This window comes from Sycon ciliatum, chromosome 4 (genome assembly GCF_964019385.1).
Source record: "Sycon ciliatum chromosome 4, ocSycCili1.1, whole genome shotgun sequence".
NCBI classification, from domain to species: Eukaryota; Metazoa; Porifera; class Calcarea; order Leucosolenida; family Sycettidae; genus Sycon; species Sycon ciliatum.
In genome coordinates this window covers 31,131,588-31,155,379 of record NC_088646.1, presented here as the reverse complement: position 1 = coordinate 31,155,379, position 23,792 = coordinate 31,131,588, and the positions used below count along the sequence as shown (strand labels likewise).

Genomic DNA, 23,792 nt, shown 5'->3' with positions numbered 1-23,792 from the left:
TACATAGTCATTGTACTTCTTTGTAGCAAGCTGCTCAGTACACATCATCTGTCGACACTGCATTTATTCGCACAGCAGAAAAGCAACCAACAGAAAATCACGGAATCAGAGCAAACAAAACAAGATCATCGGATAATAAAAGTGTGGCTAGACACGGCTACTCCGCAAGAGTCTCAGTCACGCAACTGACAGTCGTTGACTGCCAGCACAACAGGAGTGGCAGCATCCAAACGACTGCGGTAGGGAGAAGCACGGTGACCACGGAGGCTCATGTTGCAGGATCGAACCAAAGCAAAGGAGACAAGAGAGCGGATCCAGGACATGACGGAGGAGTAGGGTTCATGCCGCTTCTCCGAAACCATATGGCCAAGACGCTTCAGGAAAGCGTGGGCTACCTTGCCGCACCCACCAGATGCACTGAATACCAGTGGGAGAAAGGAAGCATGCTCCACCTCCCTGACGCGTTCTTCGTAGGCCCTTCTCTTCTGCTGTTCGCACACATCATCTCGGATCATGGTACATAGGTATCAAGGAACTCGGGAAGCGAAAGATGTTCACTTCCGAATCGGGAGGACTGATATGTACATGTTACTTCCTTTAAAAGAATTAAAAATTTAAATACTACCGGTAGTACCGTAAAATCCCGCCAGAGCGCCCCGTCTCTCCTATCCGCCCGGCCTCCCTGGCCTGACTTCTTGTCAGGGAGTAGTACAATACCGGTATTGTACTACTCCCTGCTTGTCAGGGACGTGATTTCTCGTATCTCGGTCGCAGTCTACGTCTGTGATGCCGTACTGACGAGGGGACGGTTTCAAATAGGACACAGGTTGCAAACCGGAACGGACTCAATATTCACTTTCTCTCTTGGTATTTTGATTAGAAAACATAATGTCACAGTGAGACTACGATGTGTTATACTCCGAGCCAAAATTTCATGGCTCTGCGCATGCGATGACCAGAAGCGCCATATATGCATACCGTAGAATCCCGCGGATAACGGTTTCACAAGGACATTTCGGTGGGCTTATACGAGAACATGGGCATGGGCTTATAGTTATACGCCGACACCATGCAAGTAATAGTTGTGCTATTGAAAAGTATCAAGGAAGTGTGAAGTACATTGCTGAAAACTGAAAACCACTGTGCAATATGGCCAATACTGGCAATAGTCCATAATACATGTATTTATGGACTCCCGGTATGACTAGGCCCATGGGCTTGTACGATGAAGCTGTGTGATGTTCGAACAAACCCTGGGCTTATGCGCGGGCATGGGCTTATACGCGGGTGGGCTTATCCGCGGGATTCTACGGTATCAAGCAGGTGAGTTTTTGACGTGTTGCTTCGCACTGCGACTTGAGTTTTACGACTTTCGAAAAATCAACTTCTTGTCGCAGGTAAACAGCGGCTCGCCTCTCGCCAATAAAGCACGTACCGCATACCAATCAAAACTAATGGAAGCACACACAAGGCTTATTGTTACTCTGTACTGGCCGTCGTGGAGCGATAGCAATTACCTAATTTCAGACCCAGAGTGACGTGCACTCTAAAACGTGTCCGGTCACTAGTGAAGCCACCTCTGATTTGAACTTTTTTGAAGCGAAAAATTGGGCAACTTGGAGGCAATGGGTCAACACAAAGGAGTGGCTCAGTTCAATTAACTCTGGCCCCAGGGCAAACTTCAACATGCCAGTTTCCTTCCACAAACATATTTCGAGTGAAGAATCAACGCTGATGATCGGTTTGGCCGGGGTCTATACAAATTTGGCTGTCAAAGGGTCCCGGTATCGAGCCGTCCCCTCTACTGCAGACGCGTGTTCAACCCCGTTGGAAGTGTACGCAACAGTGCCCACCCGGTACCCTCTTGACCAGGGCTAGGGATCGCACAAACCCGAGTTTTGACGGGTCTGTACGACTCGTGGCTCTTGCTTGACCGTTGCCCGGCTTTGGTCGGTGTACGAGATGCACGAACAGTTTTCGTAGGGTGAGTACTTTTTCATGTAGCACTGAATGCGGCAAGCAGGACTCGCCCATCCTCCCCTCGGAGGGCCGGGAGGGGACCACCTGAGCCTGAAGCGTCGAGGAGGTAGGGGCGCTCTGGCGGGATTTTACGGTACTAGTACTAGTAGTAGTAATGGTAATAGTATGACTATGAGTATGGATGATCATGATGATAGTGTCATGCTAAAATATTGCGAGTAGATCTACCAGATCTACGAGTCGAGTGCAAGTGCTTTTAGAAAAATGAGGTATTGTCCATTGAGGAAGATTAGTTTACTACTAGTATAGTACTACTATAAGTACTAGTATTTTACGGTTGCGCATGACCATGATGACACAATCGACGAAGTAAGTTTGTTAGCAAGACTTACAGCACAATTATTTGTAGGTTAGCTTGCCGCATCGGGAAAGAAGATAGAGTCGCTAGTTTTTGTGCACTTCTGTAGCGACAGGTAGTCGCCACGATGCAATTCGGCAGCCCGTTCTCAGTTCGAGCGGCGGCAGCACGTTGCAGTATCAGTTGCCTGTGCCCATTGATAGGAATTTCCGTGTTGCTGACGGTCGCCATCGGTGTAGCTGAACTGCGCGGAGTGTTCAGTTTGAGCGGACTTTCTAGACGATTCTACGGAATGCGGGTGAGTGCACTGAATGGTGTGTTGTTGGTACGAAATCATACGATACTTTCCTAGCTTCTCTCTCGTTTTGACTATGAGTTTTTTTGCCTTGATCGCCGCTGAGCGCTGGAGCTAGCGCTACAGGGATCTATGCATGTCGTGTTGTCTTTGAAGCCTGCTGCATGGCGTGGTGCGCTGTTTGTGTTAGGTTCTCGTTGTCGGTAACGCTAGCAGGGTGCTCTTGGAGTCGGACTGTGTTGCTCGCCCGCGCGCTTGTGTGTGTGCGCGCGTTTGTGATCAGGCCGCGTGTGCATATCAGTTTGTACCGTCGGAGAAATGCTGATCGGCATCAGACCGGTGCAGTCAGTAATGTGCTGACAGCTCCGACAACCAGTTTGTGTCAATCCGACCTTTCCGCCGAGCTGAGAGCTGTTCAAGACTTAGTCAACAGTCAATGACTTGAGATTTTCTTGATTGCAGGTTGCACATGTATTGACTTCGTCAAGTGACTGAAAAAGTGTGAAAATTGTGTAATTAGGCGCTAGGTGGTTTCACCTTTCGGTACCGGAAACGATCGCGATTGCACCTTCCGGCTTGCTATTCCAAGACCTGAGACCATGGAGACTGAGTCCTAGACTGAGCGATTACGTACACGCTATACTAGTAACGTATGGAGATTGGACTCGGATGGAGAGCCAAGTAAAGTAACACGTTAGTTAGACGAATACTAACTTAGTTTACAAGTAACTGTTACTAGTAGTAGTTAGTTTCCCGGAGCCGTCTAAGGGGCCTATTATATGTGCAACTCCAGCCCGGGCTGGAGCAAGCGGGCCAGCCCGCCAAGGGTGTTTACATGTGCAAGGCCGGGCTGGTCGCCAGCCCGCAGTGAGTTTATATGCGCTGAGCACACGCCAGCCCGTTGTGAGTATGTAGCAAATACACTACGACTGTAGTGTGCTGCCCCGGGCTGAAACGCAGGGCTGCAGGCCATACTCAGGTTATACCTAAAAACTTTTTTTCTCATACAATGTACTTTGAAGTATTCTTCTGCTGATTTCTTTTCGCGCTGTGGCACATGTTTGGTGTGTTGTATCACCTCGTTTCTTTTCCCTGTTTTTCACATTTTTAGCTGTCCATATCAAAGTATTTTGCAAGTAGTTCCCCTTCCACGTTAATGTAAATCATGCATGTCGACAAATAAACAGTGCTCACTGTACGTCCTTCTTGTTGCTGTACAAAAAGCTTCATAGATTTTCAAGACAATATCGGGAATCCTCTTTATAGCTACCCCCAAAAGGTAAAAGTACCTATTTTGTAGTATGAACGCAGTGTACACACCATAATAATATAACTCTGGCCCGGGCTGGTCTGTTTATGTGTGCTTTTTCTGGCCCGCCTAGCCGGGATCCCGGGTGCCTCGAGGCGGGATCCCGCCTCGCCGGGCCAGCCCGCTTGCCATGTAAACGCACCACAGGTTTTGTGTGGATTTGTGTACAACCCCGAGATCCCGTTGCAGGCGGGCTGGCCCGCCTGTCGACCAGCCCGGGCTGGAGCTGCACATATAATCACCCCCTTACAATGATAAGTAATAATAGTATGGAGTCAATCATGAGTAGTACTAGTAGTAGTACGACGACAAGACCAGCGAATACATACCAGCGAAGCTGGTCGCACCTACCTGAGTACGGATGTTTTGATTTCATTTTATGACATGCACCGGTACCCAGCTGGCGAAACCAACCACATTCGCAAAAACAGCATTAGTACTAGTACTACAATGTAGTACTTGTGTAGGTACACCGTACAGGCTATAAGGCCATGGTAAAAAATAAAGTTGATTCTCAGGTCATGAGCCTGTGAAAATCAGTGCGAGCGAGCGATTTTTTATTTTATTTCCCACAGTTTTTTATTTCCAAAGATAGGGTCACACATATGTACGTCACAGGTTCATATAATTATTTTATTATTCAGGCCAGGGAGTAGAAAAATACCGGTATTTTACTACTCCCGGATTCATGCCTTTTGCATTGACCGTTTTCATGCGCACATATGCATGCATAGAAATAAAAAAAATCATCAGTGCGGCGCCAAAAATCGGTGCGCGCGTACTTGAGAATCAAAGATAATTTTTACCATGGCCTAAACTTAGATTTTTCTTTGCTCTGAACTGACTGAAGATTGAAGTCTGAACTAACGTGTTACTTCCAGCGACAGTACATGTACCTGAGTATGGTACTCCAGTTACCGTATTATCTCTAATATAAGCACAGTCTCCAATAATAGCACGTCTCCAATAATAGAACACCTTGGGGCGGCATTCAAAAAATAAAGTGCTCAGTCTCCATTAAAAGCACACTGTGTAAATTCATTATCTGTACCGGCGAAAAAACCCTGAAATGTGTGTGTCTGACATATAAATTTGGCATGGCAACATGCCTCTGAAATGAGGTTGAAATAATAATGGAACAGTCTCCAATAAAGGAACGTCTCCAATAATAGCACGGAGCGGAGGTACATTGAAAAAATAAAGGACCGTGCTTATATTAGAGATAATACGGTACATGAGTATGCTTGAGTAGAGTACTTGTACATAGACACATAAATGTGTTTTCTTGGTACTTTCGCTTGTGACAAGCCACCACCAATATTATAGCACCATGCCAGTTCTAAAAAAAAAGCGGCTACATATCGTCAATGTCTGCCCTCTTAGGTAGGCGAGCACCTATCGTCAATATATCTGCCCACCTAGGAGGGTACCCCGTAGAGAATATCTGCTTTTCAGGGCAAAGAACACGCTACTGTAACTAGTAGTGTAAGGGCGCGTTTGGTTGGTACGAACTAGAACAGGATTGACCAGAACAGCGCGTTTGGTTGGGACTGCACCTGTTCTGGGTCGGCCAGAACATGTTCTGCTTGCTCCGGCCTCAATCCCGGAGCAGACCAAGCAGTTTCACTTTTTCACAGTGAAACCTGGCGGGAACATCGATTTTGGTCCCAAATGGTCACGTGCATACGCTTTTTGGGTTGGACTCGTCGTACCGTACAAAGTGACCATGGTGACCCATACACATTTTGAAGAATGCACCAAGTTTGACACATTTTCCACAAAAATGTGCTCTGTTTCTGGAGTACCGTTTCGGGTTGGCATGAGGCTGCTCCATGCGCACCAGCTGTTCGATCCTGTTCTAGATCGTACCAACCAAATGCACCCTAAGTCGACAAATTCGCGGCCCATTCCGAATGTTGGCCTCCCGGGGCTAAAACCCATTTCGGCCACATCAAATTTTCGGCCTGTACTGCTGCCGCCTGTGCACTGTCACACTGAACCTTGCAAAACAAAATTTCGGCCGCAACCAATTTTCGCCAAACAACAACATGACCAGAACTAAATATTGCGACAGAGCTTTCGGCCATATTTTCAATTCCTCCATTATCATCCTCTACTGATGAGCTCCGACAGGGAGCGAAACAGCTGTCTAGAGGCGTGGAACAATATTATCTCTCAACGGAAGTGTCCTTGCTGGTGTCTGTATGGTTCGGCTGAAGAGCGCGTGGTTGTGATGAGTTGGGAATGCAATGAATAACATGACCAGGCCGAAAAAAGTCGAAAATAGATATGCGCCGACTATTTATTGACTTTAACCTACGTGCCCTGCTAAATACATGTACATCGTGAGTGGCTTCTACCATGGTGATTATCATGTGACATGGCATAACCAAGATTAGGCAAGGCACTAGTACATGGGTGCAGTAGGCATACATGTAACTTGCAACAGTGAGTACATGTACTGGCAACTGAACTTGGCAAGTGAAGTGAAACGTCAGGTCATTGAATGCCAGTACAGCACTGCTTACATGTACATGTCTGAGTATAAGCAGACTGTTGCACGTTCCCGCTCCTCAATACATTGGCTGTACAGCTGTGTGGCTGTTATCCGCCACCCTTGGCCGGGTTAAGTGTTGTGGATACAAGTGAATGAATATTCTGGATAACTGAAGCTACATGGCCATATTGTGTTCACACATCAAAAGGACTGTAAAGCATGAGTCTCACATTATAAATACAGATAGAATCAGCGATAAATAGTACCAGGGAAGCGGACATTACGCAAAGAACAAAGAGAATATGTTGAAATTGAGGCCCAAGTTCCTAATCGATTTTCTTGAGACTATCACCGGGGAAAAAATCGTCTCACAACAACCTGATGATAGTCTCAAGAAAAAGAACAGGACAGAAGTCTGAACGGTTTGTTGCAACTCTGAATGTGATTGCTCAGCGTGAAACTCAGAGTTGCAACCAACCGTTCAGATCTCTGTCTCCCAGGCCCAGGCTCTGTTTAGTGTCAAATATCAATTGTGGCAGTACGTATTCAGAGACATGAACTCAATTTATTTGTATGACCTCTTGGACATGTGAGAGGGGGCCCGTGGGGGGGGGGGGGGGGGGGGGGGGAGCAGCAAGTAGTTACTCCTGACAAGCTTGTTTCGTTCCATAAGGTAGTGGGGGAACTCATCAGAGGAGAGCAGATGTTGAATGAACAGGGTTGGATAAGAGAATACTATTTTATACAGAGGATTTAGTGATACAGTAAAACCTGTAACTAACGACCACCCCTTGGTGCCCGGAAAAGTAGTCTTTAGTGGCAGGTGGTCTTTAGTTAGAGGTTTGCACCGCGTGACCATATATGGATCCTATTATATGATATGTATGTCAAAATGCAGATAATGCAATCCCCCACCACTTGCGCACTGACATTCTTCTTTCAGCTCATACAGCACTTAGAGAGAGAGAAAATCAAGTTGTATTGCAGACATTAAGGACGTTTAGCAATGCGAAAATTCGAACTTTTTGTGGTGGTGATATTTCGCGAAAATCTATTTCGAAAAAGAAAACTTGTGAGGTTTAGCAATGCGAAATGACTTTTTCTTGAAGTTATTTGTATCTTATAGTACCGTACCGTATATGCAGCTCAGTCTCAAGCAGGCGCTGTAAAATTACTACTCCCTGTAGTCAAATGCGTACCGAGAAAAGAGAAAGTTACTTTCGCAAATCACTGCAACTTCGCGTCCAAGTTTTCGAAGTTTCGAGCTTTTTTTCTGTACTCATTCCCAGACTCGAATTTTCTTTCGAACTTTCGCATTGCTAAACGTCCTTATTAAATTCAGCTCCTACTTCTGAAGCCAGGAGTCAAGAGTTCCCTGTTGAAGCTTTTCTTTGCGCTGGTGTGTACCAGTACTCGATCTACATGTACATGTACGTGATGCAGCGATGTTGCGAGTTTTCGCACCTTCCTTGTAGACTGTAGTATCCGCCATCGTATCCTGGCCTGTGTTCCGTACAGGTGAGTACATAATACCGTAGCATGCTAGCTAGCCAGCACAGACTGTCAGTGTGACCTGGTGACTGAGCTGTGTGATTGCACTTCGACAGAGAGCCGCTCAGTCTTAGTTTCTCCTTCGAGTAGTAACATCGATCAAAGAGCGCTTTGGCTGCGCTCTCCAAGATGTTTCCTATCATGTTTGTTCTTGATAGCACTTGAAATTATGACAGGTGTAGTGCAGTCCACACTGATTCCACAGTCAAAATAAGACTGCGTTCATTTGTCCAGCTGTAGTATCGAAACAGTCTTTTCAGGACCATGGAAAATCATCAACATTTCGAGAAGGAGCTTCGAGCAATGTTTGATTTCCTACATCGCGGTCGCTAGTTACGGGTCAAAATTCGACATTGGGACAAGAAAAGGCGGTCGCTGGTCGCGTTCAGCAGGTAGTCGCTAGTCACAGTGCATTTTGAATGTAAGACCGTCCGTGCCTGACGAAGTGGTCGGTAGTACCAGGCTGGTCGCTAGTCACGGTGGTCGCTAGTCACGGTGGTCGCTAGTCACGGTGGTCGCTAGTCACGGTGGTCGCTAGTCACGGTGGTCGCTAGTCACGGTGGTCGCTAGTCACGGTGGTCGCTAGTCACGGTGGTCGCTAGTCACGGTGGTCGCTAGTCACGGTGGTCGCTAGTTACAGGTTTTACTGTAGCTTGCATGCCGTCCTATCGGTAGGACCCAAGAAATCGCGCTGCAAAAGTGCTTTTGGTTGAGAATTTTCTTGAAACAATTGTTGAGATGAGGTCTTTGTCAGGCAAAGTAATGGCGCAAAATGCAAGACTATGTCCAGTGCATTGCGGCATACGCGCAATTTTATCAATTGTCAAAATGGCCGCACATACTCCTGTCGGAGCGCTAGCAACTCTGTCCAAAGTGAATTTTGACCATGGCACATCAATCGTGGTGAGGTACTAATGTTTTTATTAGTCTGCCAAGGCAGTGGAATGCATAATTCAATACACCGTTTCCATGGTTACCATTTGCTGTTACCATGGAATTTTGTACTATGCCTTGTGCGATCACGTCTAAAATTTGTGGACTCCTTCATTAGCCCCTGAGCAACAGTTTAGGGTCAAGTTTTAGGTCAATGTTAGAACAGAGGCCATGCAGCATGTCTGTGTATGATGGTCCTACCGGTAGGACCGAGGTCTATGTAAGCTATCATTAGATACTGGCGCAAGTTGTATACACTCAACTAACACACATACATGTATGTGACAAACTAAGACAGGCGCGTAACACTGCTGTTGGAGGTGGTTGGGCAGGAGGGGGAGGGGGGCGCGGGGTGTCCCCCGGGAAATTTGTGAAATTAGGGTGCAAAATCCTGCATCGAGTTTGGGCACTTTTTTTGTGGTTGAACGAAAAAGTGGTCCGGCCGGACCGGCTGCGACGCCCCTGTAACACAAGCCGAATAGTGTAGAATGGAGGTGTTATGAACCCTGCCAGACACAACTATCAGAAGTGCTAATTCAACAGAGTCACAAAGAGAAAGAGAGGTGAACTGATAAGGTTGCGCTGTAAACTACACATCGATGCTGGAGTGGTAAATAGAGAAAGGTGCGAAGTAGAAGCCAAGTGAGGACAGCAAACGAAACCCGGCATATTGGACGTCTATTATCACATCTGAAAATGGTCAACTGCACAAGACACTTTCAAGGCTGCAGATGAAGCTGCAAGATGCCCGTCAAGTCAAAGTTAATTCTCACGTGGCAAATATTATTACTTATTATTATTATTATTATTATTACACAGCTTCGCGTAATGGAGATACGGTAGATAAATACAAAGTAAAAAACATACCATATCCTGTTCTGCCTCTGTGTTTCTTCAGCAAGATGGCAAAAGCACACACGCACTAACAATCTAACAAGATGAAAGAAAGCAGATGACATGAAGCTAGTCGCAGAATCCTGCCAGACACTTGGCAAAAAGAAGAGAAAAAAAGAAAGAAAAAAGAGGTACAAGGGAAAAAGGAGGAAAGAACAAAAGACAAACAAAGACAAAAACAAAGTGGAGTCACCTAGCAGGATGACTCCAAGCCTAGATGCTGGCTAACCATAAATAAATCTTCAAACATCTCTTGAATGATCTATGGCAGGCGAGGGACTTACACTTTTGGGGCAGAACATTCCATTATCTAACAGCAGAAACGAGTGGGGCCGACAGTCACCAGAGACTCGCCTGGTGGCAGGGACAACGTACGCATTGGGGTCATTGATCCGAGTGACACTTTCAGGCTGGTCGACATAGGTGCTCAGACAGGAGTTTGCTAATTCTGGCGGTGTGGATACGAAGCATGAGGAGGCGGAGTTTACAGTGGGCTTTTTGTATGATGAGAATGAGGCCAAAATGTGTGTAGATCATGGGATCTGTGTGGGAGGGAAATCTCCCTTTACTAATCGTACTGGACTTTGCTGTGATCCAAACAGGTTGTGCCAGTGTCGCCATGTCAACAACCACCGAAATACCACCTTGCTATGATGACCATCTTCAAGAACATGAAGCCATACTTGAATGTACGTACCCGTCCGCCGCTTGTTTACTCTCTAATCCCAAGGTTACCAATTGATTGTTCTTTCCAAGGCCGTCACAGCCGGCGCGGCTGGGGCACTTTTTCAGCCGTTTTTAATTTTTTAATTTTTTTTAGGCCATCATTTTTTTATCTATGTTTCGCGTCAGTTCAACTTCCAGAATCATATGCGAGAGGTGGAAAAAAATAAAAAGTTGCAAAATAATAAAAAAGGCTCATCAGAGGTGTATAGAACTGTACATAGCACAATACTCAATAGCTAGTGCATGGTGTACAGGGATGAATTTACTGTCATGTTTTGCATAGCAGTTTTTGCTATGCATAATGGAGTCGTTTTCGGCACTTGTGTCAGTGGTTGTGAGACTTATCCACTCACCCGCACCGTTAGGCGCTGCATCTGCCGCTAGGGTTTATCGGGTGTTAGCGGCCGCCGTGAGTTCCCTTCGGGAACGGACACGATAATTTACTTTTTACTCTTTTTTTTGCTATGCAAAATCTCAACTGTGGCGTAAGCTACAAAAAGCATGGATAGCCTGTACATGTATGTATTGCAGTTTTCTGCGTGCCACTGTGATTTTTGAGTAGCAGTAGATCGATTTTGCGTAGCAAACTGCGATGCGATACCAGATAAATTCATCCCTGGTGTACATCCGAAAGAAAAATCGTGCATCGAAGCACAAAATCTGCATCACTTTGGACAGAGGAGGCAACCCTTGGTGCCCTTGCTTCGCTGGATTATTGTACTCAGCCTTCAACAGCGGTGCAAAGAGCTCCGGAACGACGCATCCTCTCAGCTTGAGGCGATCGATGCGGTCTGTTGTAAGCTCGTAGAATACTGCTCGCAGATGCCGAACAAACGATTTACCAACGCTGGCCTCGAGGCCATTTCTGAATCCCAGTTTCGCCGTATGCAACCAGTCCACATAATTATAACACCAATGACTCGCACGATCGTACACTAACTGTGCATGATTGATTTTTTTGATTTTTTTCCGAAAAAAATCAAAACGTATGCGTGCGGACGACGCGAAACATAGATATAAAAAATGATGGCCTTATGGAGCACACTGCAACAAAGCGCGATGATCGCAGCTAAGCACAAACGTGGCAAATCCTTGTCCCCGATCGTGGTTTGGTGCCGAGTCAAAAAGTCTTGCATTGCAGTTACACTGAAATGGCACCAAATGCCTGGAAATGCTTGCAATTGGCTTCAATTTTTGAATTTTTCCCGGGAAGGGTAGTGTTTGTCCCCGATTGTAGCGTCTTCTTGGTTTGTTGCAGAATCAAAAGTCTTTCATTGTAGTTACCGTACACTGACATGGCACCAAATGCCCGGAAATGCTTGCAATTGGCTTCATTTTTTGAAATTTTTTCCCGGGGGAGGGCCCCGGACCCCCTTCCATGGCCGCCCCACCTCCGAAGTCGGTGCGACGGGCCTGCTTTCTAAACGCAACGTTTTCATTGTATGCTGGGCTAGGGGGAAGGGGGGGGGGGGGGGGGCTCTTCTGGGATGCAGCTAAGGAGGTTTTCGATCTTTCACCTCTTCATTGATGAATCTGAAAGGCTCGCCTCCCACCATTTTGAGAGCCGTGTCTTGACCCAGTGGGGGTAGTGGTATCCCTGTAGTTACGGAAAGGTCTATCTGACCGATGGCGAGTCAAAACTATATAATGTTCTACATCTTTATCAATGTGTGTTTGTATGTGTGTGTGTTTGTATGTGTTTGTGCATGCACACGTGTGTGCGTGCATGCGTGCGTGCGTGCTTGGGCGCGTTTGTCTGTGTGAACATGCTTGCGGTTTCTGAAACCCTTGCTCAGGAATGGATCGATTTCCATTTGATGGTCGGCTTTGATCACTTCTACTTGTACAACAACAACAGCACGGACTCCCCTGAGGAAGAGCTAGCTAAATACATTCAGCGTGGACAGGTCACGATGCACGACTTCCCCAGCCAGTTTCGCGTTGCCTACGATGGCGTGCGTGAGAACTACTCGCAGAAGGCAGCTGTGCTGGATGCTCTGACCCGTTACCGTTGTCAAGCCAAGTAAGTACTTTACAGGCAGAAACATTCCGTCGCTCAATAATTTCGTCCAACTCCAAAGAAAGGGAGTGCGTCCGGTTGTAAATTCCGTCCATGGATTATAAGAGTGTACTGAAAAGCTGGACAAATCGACATTACGGTCCGGCATTTAATTCTGTCCAAAAGCTCCTTGGACGAAATAGACGAAATTAAATTCCAGACGAATATTTCTCCGTACACAGTACTGTAGAACCGGGAATTTTCGCTGGTGTAATATTTTCGGTGTTTCCCAAAATCAACTGTTCGGTGACGCGAAAATTTCGGTAAACCAGTTTTCCAGATCCGAAATTGCATTTTGCACACTGTGTGGCATGGCATGGTTGAATTTTAGGTCGCGTTTTATTTTAGGTAAAAATTACCTGTACCGAAGTTACTGAAAGTAAATCTCCTCCGAAATTTTCCGGTTTTACAGTAAACAGTCCGCATCAGGTGTGCTATGAGACGTTTATTGATGCCTCGCGGGCCTTGCGGCAACATTATCTGAACTGTAGAGTTTTCCAATCGAATGCTGCCCACAACATCACTCCGGCATTGTGTGCTGTGCTTGGTTAACATAATTATGATAATGTATGTAGCGCAATGGAGTTACAAAACACCCAAAGGCCTTTGCTGTTTATATCCTATGCTGGACGCATGTGTATATTTGCTCCTTGTAAGATTCCCTCAAAGTAGTAGGCGCTTGCTGACTCTGTGTGAGTGTGTGTGTGTGTGTGTGTGTGGGGGGGGGGGGGGGGGGGGAGGCAGAGTTCGGGGATTTTAGGGGAGGTCAGCCGTTGGGTGGTTCAATAGCCAATTGAGTTGTCTTTCCAGGATTCTGTTTTTGAGTCTCTCTCCCGGGGAGACCCACGTAACCAGTTTTGGCAGTGAACAAGTGTGTGTGTGTGTGTGTGTGTGTGTGTGTTGTGTGTGTGTGTGCGTGTGTGTGTGTGTGTGTGTGTGTGTGTGTGTGTGTGTGTGTGTGTGTGTGTGTGTGTGTGGTTTCAGGGTTCATATACTTTCTATTTGAAGTATACATACCTGTTAATGATAGCTTGCATACCGTCCTACCGGTAGGACCACGGGTCCTACCGGTAGGACCCAAGAAATTGAGCTGCAAAAGTGCTTTTGGTTGAGAATTTTTTTTGAAACAATTGTTGAGATGAGGTCTTTGTCAGGCAAAGTAATGGCGCAAAATGCAAGATTATGTCCAGTGCATTGCGTATGCGCAATTTTATCGATTGTCAAAATGGCTGCACATAATCCTGTCGGTGCGCTAGCAACTCTGTCCAAAGTGAATTTTGACCATGGCACATCAATTGTGGTGAGGTCCTAATGTTTTTATCAGCTTACCAAGGCCGTGGAATGCATAATACCATACTCCGTTTCCATGGTTACCATGGGTTGTTACCATGGAATTTCGTAGTATGCCTTGTGCGATCACGTCTAAAATGTGTGGACTCCTTCATTAGCCCCTTAGCAACAGTTTAGGGTCAAGTTTTAGGTCAATGTTAGAACAGAGGCCATGCAGCATGTCTGTGTATGATGGTCCTACCGGTAGGTCCTACCGGTAGGACCGAGGTCTATGCAAGCTATCATTAACCATGGACTGCTTCTGGCTAGATTAACTCTTGTGTAATCAATGGTGCTAGTGAAGCTTATATCAGGTCGTTGCACAAAGTCGTAGGAGTAGGACACGGCTGTTTTTTGTGCGATTTCACGCCACTTAACAATATGGCCGCCGAAAGTCTCGATTGGGCTTCAATGGCAAGAAAATTTGAATTTTCAAATCGTCAGAACACGAGTAGGCCATGGTTTCCACTGGATTTTGGAGACTAGTCAGCCCGGACAGCCCGGGGAACACGCTGATCATCTGCGTCTTGTTTCAAGCTTTCCGCTCGTACCTCACATGACTGCCTTTCCTTCAAGAAACATTTGTTCTGTGTCGTGCGACTTTGGCTTCGTTCTGGAATACTCCTTGTGTCGTCGCTGACAAACTCGGCTCCGAGAAGCCCTTCCCGATTTTTTCCCAGCTTAGATCGATTTTTTCCCAGGTAGAGGACTATCCTCTGGTTGTCTTCCCCAAGTGTCATTAGAATACGCGCGTGAACTTCTAAATACGCGCGACGAGTCAGGAGCCTGTTTTCTCTTGATTTGGAAGACAAAATGGTGTGGCCCTTTAGTTGCTGTTGAGTGTAGAAGGCTGCTTCCTGCTGTAAATTGCTTAGTCGGCATGTGGGATATTGTAGAAGAAGACAGCAGCCGGCCAAGTGAGCTTGAAATTGTGATATCTACCCTATTGTGCGTTGAACGATTACGAAATGTCTAACTTGAATGTTGTACATGCGAGCACGCCAAGCAGAGGCTGACAATCACTGGCGAGATCAATCTCCAGACTGCCAGGAGTACTTCGAGCAAGTTTGAAGCGGAAAGACAGCTAACTGGGCAGGCCAGGACGCCTTTCCACCCTCTTTCTCTCTCAAATTGCCGAAAAGTCGAGTATCTCGCTCGAGCGCTTTCGAAACTTTTCTCTTGGTTTCGCGTCCCAAATCGTGGAACCACGCGAGGATCGACATGAGTTTCTTGCAAAAACGCAAACTCATCGCGTATTTGTACTATTCGCACAATATTACATAAATCGCACCGAACGACGCCATATTGATAAGTGCCTGCACGTGAACAGCCGTGAGGAAGCAAGTTTTTAGCTCCTGCATTTCCTTCTATGGAATAGCCTTTCGGCCACTTTTGTAATTATAGGTGGACCTGGAACAAGTCCCAGCCCTAATATGGTGGAGAACTCAAATATGGACCTGGCCTTGCTGCTGGATGGGGAGATTCGTGACTTGGCCAACAAGTCAGGACTTGCAGGTGTGGACTCGTTGGCCCGACCGGACCTTGCACTTCAACTTCGCGCCATGGACATCGGCAAATCAGGTATGCCAGCGCTAGTGAGCTCTATCAGTGCACTGTCCTCGACTATCACTGCATTAACTGTGGAAATGGTCTCCCTCAGCTGAGGGAGGACAGGGATAGGGAAGTTCAGCCCTCACCAACGCTGTACAAAGCGTCACTGGCCCGTTTCTCAACGGTCGCGCTAATCGACCAATCAGCGTACAGCTAATGTACCAAAATTCTCAAACTTACCGTAATTCCTTGGTTCATACGGCGTAGTTTCCAAAGATTTTTTATGGACCAACGTCTTCTTTCGATAGATACCAACAGATCGTCCGCTTCGAATTTTTCGATTTGATTGCCGTTTGGCCGAAAATTACCTCCGAAACCGGCCTCCACTCGTTTCACTTCAAGGCTTTCCAGGTGGACGACATCGCAATTCGGAAGCGGAGAAAAGATAGCCAGTGAAAAAAGAAAAACAACGACGTATTGGTTGTCAAAATCGACCAAGAAATGAATTCAATAGACCTGTTTCCGTGCTGCGCCCTCGCGGCCCGCGCGAGTGCGAAAGGGATTCTTTCTCGACAAAACAAACAACTACGCGCAGTACACAGGTACATGCAGGTGCTTTTTGCAGTGCAGTACACTGACATCACTGCACTGGCTGTATATACCTTAGGAATATCCTGTTCTTTTCCAAGGCATGATTGTCGCTAGTGGGAGAACTCAGCCACCTGAAGCTTTCATAAAGGAAGAAGTAGTAGGTGAATGAGTTCGCCAGAAAATGGAACGACAAGAAAATAGATACTGTTGCTTTCCGGGGCGCTCATGAGACGACGGCAAGATAGGACTGAAACGATCGACAGTCTGCCTCGACGCAAAAGAAACTCTTCTAGGAGAAGCTCGACGTGCTGTAGAGTTTGCAGTATTCTGCTGGAAGAAGACAAGAGAACTAAACTCAGACTACAGCGTGGAGCTGAAGCACGAGCGAAGCAACAGCTGAAGCAAAAGCTGAGCGAGTTCGAAGAAATGGGGAAACACGGGAAAATGAGTGGGCGACATGATCTTTAGCTCGAAGCTCGCGCTAAGACACGCGGTGGGCACGTGCGCCTACGGGTAGCGCAGCCAGCCACCATGTTTTCAAAATGGAGGTCGACGCTTTTGAAATCCGTGTAGACGATGGTGAGGGCTGAAGTTAGAGAAATGAAAGCAACCATTGATGGCCTCGTGGCGAAGATGATACACCTTGAGGAAGGCGGGAGTCCAAACCTGATTGCACAATCTACAACCCCGAGTACAACGTACAGTAGTGTAGCTAGTTCAGGTACTGGAGGGGCTGGGGTGAGGGAAACCCCCGTCACTCGGCCTCCCTCCAATGCACACTCTACCAACCGTACCCGTACTTCCCAAACATCGACACATGTACACCAGACCTCATCACGCACTGAAACACCACCGGCTGCACCAACCAGATCAACATTGGCTACAACTAGTACAAGTGAATATACGGGAAGCAGTTCGGATGGCTGGGCCGAAGTTGTACGGTGTCGGGTCACGTCCCGGTACGTGAAGCCTGTGGCCCCAGCTAACCCCAACATCCTCACAGGCGTAGAAAAAGTCGCGAAATCTGTGTTCTACGTGGGCAATGTCCACATGGAGTGTAGCGCTAACGCAATCACTGACTGGTGCAAGGACCGTGAGGTTGAGGTGCTCAATTGCAGTATTAGCGAATCCCGGATCTTTGGTACAGCATATGCATGACTGACTGTCCTAGCGACGGATGAAGGCAAAATACTCAGTACAGGATTTTGGCCGGCAACAATTAGCCACACCGTCCGTAAGTGGCGCTTTGCCGACGGTACCAACGTGACTGAACGTGGTGGTGATAGTTCCTCGTCTTAATCATGTTGTCTATGTCTTCCCTCAACTTGCATGCTACCCCATTCTACCCCAGATCAGAATCCGACCTAACGCTGATAACCATAATTGTCGGTCTCTCGTCAATAAATTAGCTGAACTTTCGATTGTTCTGGAGAACACTAAGTCGAGTATTGTTTGCCTCACGGAGACCTGGCTGTGCCCATCTATTTCCGTGCATGTACCAGGCTATTCCTGTTTCAGAAGAGACAGACCAGCACACGAGAACAGAAATGCACACTCTTTCACTAGAGGATATGGTGGTGTCGCCGTGCTTGTCCGGACTGATGCTTTTCAACATATTCTCCACAGACCCGACCTGCAGCGTCAGGGCTGTGAATCTACCTGGGTGGAAGTTAAGTCTCAATGCACCCCTAACCCTATTCTTGTATGTTGCATGTATCGACCCCCTTCCCAAACGGTGGAACAATTGTCCTTCTTCTCGGATATGCTGGTCGATGCTATACAGTCCTCTTGCTATGACGAGTGTGACTTCTTCCTGACAGGGGATTTTAATACCAAACATAATGATTGGTGCTCTTCTGACTCCACCTCTACAGCCGGTACCAACCTACAGACAGTTTTTTCAATGCTTGGGCTCCAACAACTAGTGAGTTTCCCAACATACACTTCATCAGCGGGTGCCAACTCGTGTCTTGACTTGTTGGTAACCAACAAACCCCGACATGTCTTCTCAGTCGACCACGCAGCTCCGCTTGGCACATCTGATCATCTGCAGGTTGTTTGTACGCTCAACTATGCATCGTGCTCGACACCACAAGCGACTGCTAAATCGTCCCTCCATCCCCAGGCTCAGTACAGGTATAAACAAGTGCCTACCCGTGTCTGGCAGGTTGTGAATGAAGACTTGTCTAGGTTGGACTGGTCATTACTTCATCGGCATTCTGATGTTGATGATGCCATTGTCCTGTTTGATGCTTTACTACAGTCAGCATTCCATCGTCATCTGTTGCCTTACAAAGTTATTCCGCGGACAGGAGACTACATTAGGCCTCATTCTTCTATGCGGGATTCATCCCGACCCTGGATCACTCCGGACCTCAAGTGTGCTGTGAAACTGAAGCGAGATTTGTATAGCATTTATAGGAAGTATCCAACCAGTGAAAACTTCATTGCCTTCAAGCGCAAGCGTAACGAAGTGAAATGTTTGTCACGTACCCTCCATCGTCAGTATGTACAGTCGGTTCATGCCACCCTGTCTTCCCATGATCGCCCTAGTCTCCATCAATTTCTCCGCCATATCCGTAAGAACTGTAGTCGGGAGCCGATCCGATCAATGACAGCTTCAGACGGCACGGTAGTAACAGATCCCGCAGACATAGCAGACATATTGAACACACAGTTTACGTCGTTTGGACTTCCTGACGACCCTACGTGGCCTATACCACCACTCACCCCTTCACCCTCAATACCTGTGTCCCTCCTATCATTGCCGACTGGTACAGCCCAAGTGAGGAAATATCTCCGTAAGGCCACACCAAATTAATTCTATGTTTCGCGTCGGATATTTTCTGGAAAAGGCACGCGGGCGGGCGAAAAAAAAACAGAAGAAAAAACAAAACTCCATTCTATGTGTACTGAGCCATGTTGCACACAGAATACCACTACTAAACTGTCACTTCTATCCAAAACGACAACAAGTCGTCACAGGACAGCTGGCAGACTGGGCTGGAGCTATACAGACATTTCATGGATGGCTCCTTCTGCATTTTGACATGAGTCGAGTGGGAACCCGCTCCATCACAATCGTGAAAAATCTCGAAGTCCTTGACACCTGGAATCTCTGCTCGCTTGGTGAGCAGGCCCTAGGCCTACCGCACGGCTTGGAAAAAAAGAAAATTTCATCTCTCGCACCTTCTACGTACCATCGCCTGGAATGCAAGATTATCGAGAAGCTGATAACCTCTGATCTGCCATACTGGCTAGAGAATGTTCGCCAGAACAGCCATCGACTGGTTCTTTTTTTTTTCTTGGCAAGGATTTGAAAAGGTACGCGGGCGGGTGACGCGAAACATAGAAATAACTTGGTGTGGCCTAATCTGAAAACTGGCAAGTCCCCTGGTCAAGACGGAATTACCAACGAAGTTTGGAGAGCTCTTGCTTCGTCTGTTGCCTATCCTGTGTCAATTATCTTGAATATGTCATTTCGCGAAGGGAAATTCCCAGCCATGTGGAAAACTGCGGTAGTCGTGGCCACCTACAAAAATAGAGGACCACGCACCACCCCCAGCAACTATCGCCCTATCTCATTGCTCTCTACTTTATCAAAAGTGTGCGAACGTGTTGTATATGACATCATTTTATGATCATGTTCGCATTTCACTTTCGCCAGCACAGTCGGACTTTTGTCGGGGTGACTCCACCAGGTACCAGGTTACCCGCCTCGTGCAAGACATCCACACCGCCCGGAACGCCCATAACCATGTTGGTTTAGTTTTCTTCGATCTTGCAAAGGCCTTCGACACTGTTTGGCACAGGGTCTCTTAGCTAAGCTGCGAACAGTATATCGCATTGATGGCAAGGCTATCGGCTGGCTCTCATCGTATCTCTCTAACCGACATCAGCTTGTTCGCCTCTCAACTGTGTTATCGGAGCCTTTACCCGTTACTTCTGGAGTTCCCCAGGGTTCAATCCTTGGGCCACTGCTATTTCTCCTGTATATTAATGACCTCCCTGATATTGCCCCTGGTGTCAGCCTTTTCGCTGACGAAACAGCTCTGCTTTGCTCCAATGCTTGCCCTATACGACTGCACGAAGCCATGCAAGATAGCATTGGCAAGGTTATAACCTGGATGCATGATTGGAAGTTGCAGCCAAACGTTGATAAAACGGCAGCTATGTACATTTCCCCTTCTCCCCCTTCCCTGCCACTTTGTTTTCCTTCTTCAAGTGTTGCTATTCGTATTGTTGAAGAGCATAAGCATCTTGGCGTTGTTTTTGACTCTAAATTGTCGTGGTCACCCCATGTGCAGTATGTCTGCAAGCGCACAGGCTCCATCCTTGGGGCTCTTCAAGCCCACTGTAGACATCTTCCTCTTTCTTGCAAACGCTTGTTTTATCGTTGCTATATATTGCCCTTACTTGACTACTGTGATACTGCTTGGTCTGGCATAACTACTACTGTATTGAACAAGCTAGAAACCCATAACCGCATGCTCCTTAAAATCTTATTTAACAAAGATCGTCGCTTTCCCTCCGCTAGTCTTTACGAAATTGCCAAGATCAGTCCCCTTTCCACTCGACATAAGTACCACCTCTGTGTTCTCATACATAAAATATTACTAAATAAAATACCTTTGCATATGCAGGCTTATAATTGGTTCTCCGAAACACGGAATACCCGGAACTCATTCAGTCTCCCACGCGCTGCCTCCACCCTATTCACTAGATCCCGATCTTTGATTGCTATGTGTTTCAAATGGGCAACATTACCAACGCAGGCCAAGACCAGCACGTCGATGGATAATTTTGTTGCTAAAATCTCTGCTCAATTATAGGTTTCATGTATATCCTGCTGGTTTGTCTCCTCCAGGGAGTCGTCAAATACCTATATGGTATTTGACGACTCCCTGGTCTCCTCCTTTGCCTTCTTTGCCTTTTTAATATTTGTATTCTTTTATCTGTTTTACTGCTGTGGTTGGCTTTCACCCTTGTCTCAGTTTTACTGGCCGTCATCATGATGTGCCATGAGATAATGATATAAATACAAATACAAATATTCACTCTGATTTAGCCACCCACACTAGTACCAAGTATTACCTTCACTGGGGGCAGGGGTACCTGCAGTTGGATCCCGGGACGGATACCCTGATGCTGTCAATCCTTTTTCTGCACCTTCAACGGTCCTCACCCACTTACTGAGGTGTGGTGAGCCCATAAGTGGGATCATTTCAAGTCCAGGTGCGTGCGCCGGTGCCCTTCAAGGGGAGGGGGGTTCCGGGGGGCCTCCCCTGGAAAATTTTCAAAAAATTAAGCAAAATCCTGCATTTTCAGCGAAAAGGGGGGGGGGGTTCCGGGCACCCAGGAACCCATACGGGGCACGCGCCTGAAGTCCACCCAGAGTTTTGGGGATTTCAGGGGGTGTCGGCCGTTGGGTGGTTCAATGGCCAATTGAGTCATCTTTCCAAGATTCCTTTTGAGTCTCTCTCCCCTCTCCCAGGGAGACCCACGTGACCAGTTTTGACAGTGAGCAACTACAAGTGTGTGTGTGTGTGTGTGTGTGTGTGTGGTGTGTGTGTGTGTGCATGAGAGTGTGTGTGGGTGTGTATGTATGTGTGTGTGTGTGTGTGTGTGTGTGTGTGCGTGAGTGCGTGAGTGCGTGAGTGTGTGTGTGTGTGTGTGTGTGTGTGTGTGTGTGTGTGTGTGTGTATGTGCATGTGCTGCATTGTCTGTTGTCACTGTGTAGGTGGATTGCACTGCTGGACATGGATGAGTTTGTCTTCTCGCCATTAGGTACGCAGCTGCCGCAGGTGCTGCGGAGATACGATGCCTACGGCGGCGTGTCACTCGCGTGGCTCAGGTTTGGTACAAGCAGCCATATGTTGCCTCCGGAGATGGTCACGATAGAGGGTTACACGTTCCGTATGCGTCGCCCGTCCAACAACTTCAAGAACATTGTGCAGCCGGCACGCGTCGCAGGCATTCAGGATATTCATGAGATCATATTCCACAGTGGGTATTACTCCGTTGACGAACGCTATCGGCCAGTAATGCGTGAAACTAACCGCAACGTCAACCGGTCGTACAAGGTCCTGCGTCTGCACCACTATTTCACGCGGTCGTATCTGGACTGGTTCCTGAGAGTGTATGACCGGGGTTCCGTGTCTGGTGCCGTCCACAAATACCAGCTGGGGGACCTGAGGTATTATGGACGGGCCAACGAGATGTATGATCCGAGTGCACTGTTCTTGGCCGAAGGTCTCAAGGCCAGGATGGGGTTCAACGGTACGCTATGGAGAAGTCATTACTTCCATTACAATTCTATACTCCATCAGCTGAATGCAATGTCAGCATTGGAGAAGTCGGCGGGCAGCTGAATCTAACGGTTACTGCAGCAAAGGCCAAGTGCGCCAGGAGTTAAATGTGACGTCCTCCTCAATTAGAGCTAGACTGAGATACTGTTGATGCAGCATATTTTAAAACCCGGAGCCTATTATGGCACTCCCCGGTGATTCCACAGCAGCGCGATGCAGCACTGCCCCTGCCAGGTCCAGATTGTGTCCTCTTGGAACTAGTCTTTTGGCATTCTGGCGGTCTTCAGAGCCAAGACATGCTCCGTAACGCTGTGCCTGTTGGCCTGCAACAGTCAGTGCTTTCTGCTGTCATACTGTTGCAGTTTGTGCCGCCCATGCTTGCGGGTACTCGCCATGGCTTTCCTGCTCTGCTCCTCCGAGCATCGTGCGTATATTGGTTCCCAGAGCTGGGAACAGTTTGTTTGTGACAAATAGCATGCCGTGATGTTATTCAAGTGCGGAGTCACGGATCACGGACAGTGAGTGTGGCTGTGCTGCTACAGCGGGGCAGCATTTGGGTAACCTAGATCAAGGATGCTCAGATCAACCTCAAACTGACTCGTTTCGGTGTTAGAACTCTATGCCGGGATTTCCTTGTATGGTCCACACTCTGATGAAAACTGCCTTCTGAGATAGGCACCTGGCTTATGAATGATTATCCAGGGAAAGTGTTTTGAAATGGTTGGTTTGTTGCACATGAATACCCGCTCATTTAGAGAATTTACTCGGAAACAACAATATTATCATTGTTCCTCACTGTTTACATTGTATTCCAATTCTATAGAAAAGAAAAAAGGACCAAGGAACTACAAGTTTCGCTATATAATGTCCACTAACACCACCAGTTACTAAACAATCAGCTCATGCGATAACATTGCACGACACTGACCGACAGTACTGACGTTCTACAAGTTCCTTGGTCCTTTTTTCTTTTCTATACATTTATCCTTGGCTCTTCGTCCGAGTCCACTATTCCAATTCTACATTTCCTTATTGCTTTTATCGCCATTCTATTACTCCTTGTCACCTCATGCTCAGTTATCGATTATTTTATCAACAATTCAATTTGCCTTTTATCCGGCGAAAAGAAAAATCGTATCATAATTATTTGAAGATGTGATGGCAGTTGGTTTTGTTTTCAGATTTGCAGGCGCAATAAAAATCAGAAAGATATCCAGTGATACAGTCAGGCCTCGCATAACCGCACACACCCGCTTCCCACAAAACATATCCGGATAGGTGAGGGAACCGGATAATCGAACACACATACTGTATGTATGCATGACATATGCTGTACATCGGTAACCAACGATTTTCTTCCGGATGGCGAGGGATCCGGATAAAAGAGGACCATAATTATAAGGGAGGTCTG

General features: G+C 47.1%; 1 protein-coding gene across 1 annotated transcript; it reads left to right on the top strand.

The window, feature by feature from the left end:
• Positions 1 to 2,024: 2,024 nt before the first annotated feature.
• LOC135815613 (uncharacterized) lies at positions 2,025 to 23,527 on the top strand. Its single transcript, XM_065328929.1, has 4 exons — positions 2,025 to 2,636; positions 10,420 to 10,506; positions 12,340 to 12,566; positions 21,814 to 23,527. The coding sequence occupies exons 1-4, from the start codon at positions 2,466 to 2,468 to the stop codon at positions 22,442 to 22,444; spliced, it is 1,116 nt and encodes a 371-aa protein (XP_065185001.1). The 5' UTR covers positions 2,025 to 2,465; the 3' UTR covers positions 22,445 to 23,527.
• The last annotated feature ends 265 nt before the right edge of the window (positions 23,528 to 23,792 follow it).

Excerpts from the sequence above, each read along its gene's own strand:
- LOC135815613 (XM_065328929.1), top strand. The coding sequence starts at position 2,466 with ATGCAATTCGGCAGCCCGTTCTCAGTTCGAGCGGCGGCAGCACGTTGC. Across the intron at positions 2,637-10,419 it reads GACGATTCTACGGAATGCGG|GTTGTGCCAGTGTCGCCATG; the intron begins GTGAGTGCACTG and ends TGATCCAAACAG. Across the intron at positions 12,567-21,813 it reads CGTTACCGTTGTCAAGCCAA|GTGGATTGCACTGCTGGACA; the intron begins GTAAGTACTTTA and ends GTCACTGTGTAG.